The sequence below is a fragment of the Odocoileus virginianus genome, chromosome 1 (genome assembly GCF_023699985.2).
Source record: "Odocoileus virginianus isolate 20LAN1187 ecotype Illinois chromosome 1, Ovbor_1.2, whole genome shotgun sequence".
Classification (NCBI taxonomy): Eukaryota; Metazoa; Chordata; class Mammalia; order Artiodactyla; family Cervidae; genus Odocoileus; species Odocoileus virginianus.
Window position 1 is genome coordinate 60,453,871 of NC_069674.1, and position 8,297 is coordinate 60,462,167.

At 39.1% G+C, this 8,297-nt stretch overlaps 1 protein-coding gene across 4 annotated transcripts; it reads right to left on the reverse strand.

Annotated features, from left to right (window-relative positions):
* Positions 1-2,430: 2,430 nt before the first annotated feature.
* On the reverse strand, positions 2,431-7,850 carry GPR85 (G protein-coupled receptor 85). 4 transcript variants are annotated; one of them, XM_070468545.1, is made up of 4 exons: positions 7,550-7,850; positions 6,461-6,776; positions 6,166-6,283; positions 2,431-5,052 (listed from the first exon to the last, which is right to left on the reverse strand). In XM_070468545.1, exon 4 carries the CDS (start codon positions 4,880-4,882, stop codon positions 3,770-3,772), a length of 1,113 nt encoding a protein of 370 aa, XP_070324646.1. In that variant the 5' UTR covers positions 4,883-5,052; positions 6,166-6,283; positions 6,461-6,776; positions 7,550-7,850; the 3' UTR covers positions 2,431-3,769. The 4 variants fall into 4 exon arrangements, with proteins under 4 accessions (XP_070324646.1, XP_020746229.1, XP_020746228.1 ...); XM_020890570.2 differs by having other exon boundaries at positions 6,166-6,280; positions 6,461-7,850; XM_020890569.2 differs by having other exon boundaries at positions 6,461-7,850.
* Between the last annotated feature and the right edge of the window lie 447 nt (positions 7,851-8,297).

Genomic DNA, 8,297 nt, shown 5'->3' on the forward strand with positions numbered 1-8,297 from the left:
TGTTTGCAGCTCTCCTACAGTAATTCCCATTGCAACACAACTCACTATTACATGACTTAGCTGAAAAAGATATGTCTCTAATTGTACATTTCATCGTATTTGCAATAGAAGTAAATTTTGGAGGCCAAATAAACTTTTCAGCTGATGGGGGTGAGGTAGGGAGTTTTGTTGTATCTACAGTAAGGAATAAGAAAAACATTGAAGGAGTAGCATGCCTTCATAATGAAAGACATGTAACCTGTTTCACAGGTTATTCCTATTTTTGCTTGAGTACCTTGGGAGTTGGCATTTTAGTGCTTTCTTTTGATTGCACTTTACCCAGGCATTCTCATGCTAAGTTGCAGGAAGTTGCAAGTAGGGAAGAACACCACATCCCTATCTCTTCAAGGAATTGAAATGTCTCTTAAGTGGAAGTGGACAGTCAGGACATGGGAGAACTTTTAACACTCAGGGTTTGCTGTTACTTTGTATATAGCACTAATAACTGGAAACTCAGGGTTCCAAAACACAGCACAGTGATTCATATACATGAAATGTGAGCAGAATAGGGAGGCTTCCCTCTGAGTTGAGGGAGTTGATGTATAAAAGACCCCAGGGAATACTGGAAAAGACAGGTGATAAGGCACTGAAGGAAAAATGGAAAACAGTCCATTTACAGTTATTATTACCAAGTCCATCTTAGAAACATTTACTATTGTAACACTTGTAACTTGTTGCTACTACCTGTCACTGTGATCACTTTTGTATTATTTAAATGGAGCCACTATGAGAAACTGAACAAGTTACTCACCTCCTTCTGCCTCAGTTAATATTTACATAGGATTTCACGGTTATAAACTGAAAGCCTAGCTCTGGCTGGGTATCTCACAAATAAACCCACTGTGTGCAAAAGGAACCAGATGAGCTGTGTAGACATATCCATGCAAACACATCACCACTATTAAGGAAAACAATTTAAAGCCTGTTCAACTCAGATATAATTAGTCCTAGAGGGACACATTATTATTGATAATAGGTTTTTCTCACAAGGAAGTTGAACTCCCCAGTGGGGATGTATTTTTATGGGTTGAAGATTAGTAATATTTCCAAATTGAATTAGTTACAACTGTTTCAAAATATTGAATATTGGAATGAGTACCAAAATAGATAATGTGATTTGGTCATTAAGACACTGAAGCAGACTTTTATTTTATATGATTGCTACCATTACTCATTGACTTATAAATAACATGATTAACTGGGGATGTATCTCACCCACTGCTTGCCCCTTGACCTGAAATACCAAGCTAGTCAAGAGTAAGCTTAAATGAGGGTCACTACAATTCAGCATTATTCACTGATCACTGGAGCTGATCACTTACCTAAGCTGTTGGAATGTGTTATTCCAGATAGCTAGGTAGAATCAGGCAACCCCACTTGGTTGTTGTTGTCGACTCCCCAGTTTCCTATTCTTAATCCATGCCTCAGATTTTTTTCGCATGTAATAGAGGCCAGTGTTCAGAAAACCTGGTCTCTCTGGCCTCAAAATCATTGCTGAGTTTTCTCCTGATTGCTGGTGATATTTGAACCTCTCAGCAAAGTTTTTTATAAATATACTTGTGGTAATTATGTCTCCACTGTAAACTTTTGAACTGGAAACATAATGTTATCAGAATATCTTTCAATAACATTTCCTTTATTGTATTTTAGATGATAATTTTAGTACTAAAAAGGGGTCTTTATTGCTAGATTCAATCCATTGTTGTATATTAAATTTTGTCTCAGGTCCAGTATAAAGTAAAAATGAGTTCAAACCAAGTGCTTATTAAATCATGGCTTGAGTTGCCCTTATATGAGCTAAACTGCATATATCATTGAGATATTTCAATGATTTCTTTTTCCTTACTTATATTTATATTGATGTTCTTTACAGAAACACTGTAGCAATAAATAATTCTGTTCCACTAGTTTCCTAATCTTATTTTTCAGGTACCAGTAAAAAAAATAAAAAATAAAAACCCCAAACAAACAAAAGCAATAACAACTTTTCTGTTTTTGTCATAATGTAATTATAAACCATTCTTTTTACAAGTTATATATTTAGAATCCAAGATTTCCACCATGGCCCAAATTAAAATGTGATGTCTATATTAAAATTCTGAACCAACCAGCTAAGCAGGTTTACATCTTTAAATATTCTGGCTTGTAAGAATAAATAAGTATGATAAGCTACCAAATAATGCTTTTGCAGACATTATTATTTGTCAGCTTTATACTCCCTTTCATTCATGCATTTCTAGTTCCACAATATAAAGTAGCTACAAAAATAAAAAAAAAAAAACAAAACTATAATAAAGCTAGTCTTGCTAGTTTGTGCTTGCCTCCCTGGTAAGAAAAATTAAGTGCCAAAAATGTAAAATTTATTTCAAGAAAAGTAACAGGCTACACAAGTAAATTTTGGCAAATGCAACTTTATATTGAAATTCACACATCTGTATCTTAAAGAATGAGACTCACAGACTCTAATGTATTTCTAAAATACCAGAAATTATATTATAAGCTTTCACAAGTTAAAACTGAAATAATTTAAACGACCAATACACTGAATGTGCAGAAAGTATAAACAAGACTGTGCCTTCGGTAGGATAAATGCTTCACAAATTGTGCAAGATGTCATACTAAGGCTGTGATCTCCCCTTAACAGCCGACTTAAAATATAAACACACATCAACTGCCTGCTTCTTAGAACACACTAGAATGGGTAGCACACCTCAGAAGAAAATTTCATTATCCCAGTGATGTGCACCTTAATTTTCAAATCATGTGAGGAAAAAGGAATAAGAGTGTTAAATGATCGTCCATGCACTTCCAGATGCACGACCATGACCAGTTACTGATTCAGTTTCCCTTGACTCCAATTTGCTCCAATACTAAACAAGATGAAAGATACTAGATAACCCTTTAAGGCAACATGTGTTTATTCTGCATTATTAGAACTGTTCAATTGTGACTGGTTGGTACCATTAATGTTGCCTCCCAGACCAATATCTAGTATTCATAAAATATAGATGAATTAGAAAAAACTTTATACCAAATCAACAAAAACCACATAATACAGTTCGATGCTAGCAATTTCACTAGTAGATAAGGAAAGCGGTATTTAGAAATAGTAATGTATTAATACAAAAAAGTAAACTATAATTGGAACCAATATACTGCTTTGGAATGCTCCCCAAAACTTACAAGGCGATTTTTTAAAAGTGATAATCCAATTAATTCATGGCATGTCTTTAGTGAATTACAGTACTTCAAGTCCCCAAATATTTTAGTCCTTGCAAAACAATAATAGTATGAAATGTTTTAAAGTCTTCAAACTTCTAAAATTAGTTTTTTATCAACACATTTACCTCATGTCAACTTAATTTATTAAGATGTCCAATGCTAATTGGGTTTTTTTTGATGTTTTTTTGTAAGTAGTCATATACACAGCATTTAGCACTGATACTTAGCACCTGCTACTTTCATTATCTAGTTTTCAACCACATAAAGAAACTTAGGGCAGTGGTTCAGTCCTTTCTTAATTACAAACCTTCGCCGGCAGTCAGCAGGATCACTCTGAGATTTAAAATAGGATTATAGGTGAACTATTGCAAAGACTGCAGAATGTTGCCCAAATCCTTATAACTGCTGATCCCATTCTTGATTTTCTTCTCAAGAAATGGCTACAGGCCACAATTGCTTAGCAGAGAAGGTTAGTGTTTTACAAGGCTAAAGATTTACAGATGCTCCTTCATATAACACAGTAAGGTTCCCTTGGTAACCTGGATTTTCTGCAGTAAAGAAGGGTTGTGCTGAAACAGCGCCTCAGCTCCCTGTTGGAGAAAATGCAGACAAAAGGATTGATTCCTGCTTGGGCAAAACTCATCCAGACAGCAGCTGTTAGAAATCCCCCTGGTACTACAGGCCCTCTTGCAAAAACTCTCCAATAACAGGCCACCAGGTAGGGGCCCCACAAGGTTAAGAAGAGAAAAGTCATTATATAGAACATTCTGCTGATTCTTTTCTCCATTTTGAATTCATCTAATACCAATAGCCTTCTTCTGCTCGTGGTGTTTGCATTTTGCCTGATGCCCAGCAAGGTGGGTGGTGTGGGACCCCTTCCAAATCCTGCTAGCCAATTGGCAGCTGCCTGGCCACTGGCTCCAGGACCATGAAAAGTCCAGTTCTGGCTGACTGCTGCTACAAACTGGACTGGCTTCATTTTCCTTCGGTCGTGGACAAAAAATATCAGCTTGAGGTAGACAAGCTGTGTAGCTAGGAGGATGAGGGCAAGGAGCAGCATAAATCCTAAGGAATCATTAGCCCTGAAGGAGCGGTGTTGGAAGGTACATTGATCTTCTTCCCTAATGAATGAGTAAGTGCCCACATCTAAAACTGGGGGGAATGCCATGGCCACAGACAGAGTCCACACCATGCAGATCACAGCCAGACACGTCCAAAAGGTCAGCCTCTTTGTATAGAAGCGATGATGGGCGATAGCTAAGTATCTGGTGACACTGATACAGAAGAGCATGAAAGCAGTGTGAAAGCAGGACAAAACCCCCAGAAAGGCAATCACTTTGCAAGTCAGGGTCCCGTAAGTCCACGTAGAGCCATTTTTGACAGAGTTGAATACAAATGGGAAACAAATTGCAGATCTGAGGATATCTGAACAGCAAAGATCCAACAGGAAGTAGTAAGGTGCTCTATGCAAGGTCTTATCTTTCACGAGCAAAATGGAGATCAGAAGGTTGCCCACCACGCTGACTCCTATTATGAAACCCAAGGAAGTCAGTTTCAGAAAGGCTGTTAGAGGAGAGAGATTTTGCAAAATGTTGTCAGCTGCATGGCTATAGTTCGCCATAGATGGATGGAGGATAAAGATACAGCCTCAGTCAAGTCTCATGATCTAGATATAAGAACAAGGAAAAGATAGATCCATACATTTTACTGAAAATGTAATCCACAAAGAGAACGGATCCGATCTGCAGTCATGCTTCCTCTTTTCTTTCACTTGATTTGCCATCAGAATATCTGGAAAAAAAAAACAGCAACAAGAAGCTATCAGTTTTTAAGTTAACAAGCAATGATGTTAGGCAGTGCTAATATACAGCTGTTCATTTATGGGGAAGCAAATAAAGTTTAAATTTTGAATAATACTATTTGCTTTAGTATTTGTGCTTGAGATTTCAGAGAATTGACTTGTTTAGTTTTCTGAGCTAGATGAATTTTAAAATGTCCCTATTTAAAAGAACATACATTTGATTGGGCACCTAGAAGGAATAAAATGTTCCCCAAGCATAAAATATGCCAGTCTAGGAATTAATCATTGGTGTTGCAATGGAATCTACAAGATCGCTAATAGGAGACAGGAGACTACCCACATTTATTTGAGGGGTCTGTTAGTATCTGTCAGTGTTTTCCCGGCAGCTTCTCTGCTGATATGGATCCAATGAACCCTTGCAAAATACATCTTTTAACTCTAGAGCCACTTTTCATGCTGCATATTATAAGAAGAATATTTGTTGATTCATCTTAAAGCATAATTTCAACATTAGACTTCTAAATTAATAGGAACTTGTCCCAGGATTTGATTTGATTTAATCTTTTGTCTTTCCCTTCCCTTCCCATCCCCCATTTCTGGCAAATCTTTTCTCTTTTAAACCCACATGATTATTAGAAATAGTTAATGTAAATACTCGTCAGGGAAACACCCAGAGGAATAATGCACTTTCATTTGTAAACCTTGGCTGCCTGGTTTCAAATGAATTTAACATGAACCTGTATTTCTTGGGCAATTAAGCTTTTACCATTTTCACTGACAATCTTCGTTGCAAATCGCAAGTAGCTTCATTTTAAAACGAAAATGCACATTGTCTCCTAGGTGTTTGGGAACCCCACCAGGGAAATCGGTTTCCTCTGTTATTCCCACGAAGCATGTTTCCTTTGCCACTTCTCACTTGCCTGGAATATGCTGATAGAAGCCCAGGCAAAACTGCGTTGGATGATTTTAATTTCCTCACCGGTACATCCCCGGGTAAATACCGATCGCATCATGCAACATTATGAAACCTGAAATCCGCCACCCCTGGATTTATAATGGGGGGGTGGAGGAGGGGGAGGGGGAGAGAGACATGCATTACATACGCGAAGATGGGGAGAGAGATTGCTTCTGTGCTGCAAGGGAACTGTTCCCGGTGATTCGCAGTCCGATATTCCTCAGTCTTGCAACGCTTTCCAGAAATGGAGCTCTCAGTAAGCCCTACTGAAGATGCATTGTCTGAATGTACTTCCATTATGCAGTTTATTGTAAAAATACACACACACACACAAAACCCACACACAAAAAAACTCAAGGAGGGCTCCTTCCCGGTGAACCTGCAGTTTCATCAGCACTGTGCGCCCCCTCCCCCCAAACTTAACCGAGAGTATATCCTCCTACCTGTTGGTGTTGGATATCCCGACAGACTATAGCTTCTTCTTTCTATAAATTGCTGATTTTTTTTTTTGCCTTAGTGCCTTGACTGAGCATCCAGGCAGGGCTCGGCGGCGCCTGCGCGATGGAGCCTCCTTGAGCTCCAGCCGCGTCCTCCCCTGTCGCAGCGGCACCGTCTCCCCCAGTAACGCAGGGGCCGCGGCGGCGGCGGCAGCCGTGGCGAGGGCGGCGGCAGGGGCTACTTCTGCCTCTGTGGAGCCAACTGGAGCCCCGACCCGTTTCCAGAGCGGGCTGGGTTTATTGAATGTCCTGTCCTGTTGAACTGGTAAAAATGGGCTTTTGTCCCCTGTGGCTGCTTCTGAACTTTTCCCTCCCTGCATTGGACGTGGGGATTTGGAAAGACTAGTTCAGGACCTCAGTCCCACCCTCTTCGCTTAGGGCAGCGCATCCCGGTGCTGGGGGTGCCTGCCCAGACCTCAGCTTCCTGAAACCCCGCTTTCCCCAAACATTTTTTTCCCATGCTCTCTTAGGGTGGTCCAAAGCATTGGCAGCTTCTTTTAGCTTTCTTCTTTAAAGATATCTCCAGCTGACTGCATTTGCAGGTTAGCTGGGGGGGTGGGGCTGGGGCTGGGGCTGGTGGGGGTGGGGAGGGGAGCGAAGGGGTGGAGGAGGAGAGAAAGAAGAAAGAAGAAAGAAAAGAAATTTTTTAAAAAGAAAAAAAGCTCAGTCAGGAAAATTCTTGTCAATGGGGAAGAAGGGAAACCAGGTTAGGGTAGCCCTTTCTTTGTTAGTCATCTGTTCTCCAGTGCACGCAGATGCGCGGTAAGTAGGGAGAAGCCAAGTTCAGAGGAAAACTGCAAAATGATTTATGTCCATGCTACCTTGACGAAAATGACTGTAGAATCAGGCTTACACAAATTTTAAATGACCATTCCTCGCATTCCACCCCACCAAGCAACAGCCTTTCATTTTCTTGCAAGTACGACTGACCAATAGATTGGTAACGTTAAAGCAGTTGTGTGTATATGAGTTTCCTTCTCCCCTTTGTTTTTACGGTAGAGAAATACTAGGAATATAACGATTCATGAAACTTACACCCGTTCAAAAGGTCCGATGATATCACAAGACAGCACATAGCCTGACACCTGGGTGCTTAAGGATGTCTCTGGAATCATGCATTTCCTTATTTTACCATTTCAGAAGAATTTGTGCGGGTGGTATAAGATTTTAAACAATTCCCCATCTCCAAAAAAAAAGATCAGAAATGCTTTCATTAATTCCCAAGGTAAAAGATCTGCTTCTCCTCCTGCATGCTCATTGCTTTATAATAATCTGTTAATGAAACAGAAAAAATAAAGATCTTCTGTACAGCAATAATTTGATCTCCAGACAGCAGTAAAATACCTCATTGCTGGGTGGTGAGATTGTGACATTCGGGGGAACTCAAGCCAATCAGCATACAGATAATATGGGTTAATTTGCATATTGTATTTCTATTGGACATACCAAGGTAAAGCTTTCTCTGGTTTATATATATATATATATATGTATATATATACACATATATATATATATATACACGACCTAACTTTGGCATTCTCTTAAACTAGAAAAATCAATTCTACAGCAGTACTGGAAATAACTTGAGGGCATTTCCATTCTAGTGAAACATTCTACTTTTTCGCAAAACAAGGAAATTCAGAAGTGTTTAAAACTATACATTGGTTTGCAACTTGTAACTGAAATGTCAAATTCATTTCTGTGGAACTACAAATCAATTCAGTTTGTTATTTGTTACTTCCCAATTACTGTCCCAATACTTTGCAAAGAGTTAATATTTCCT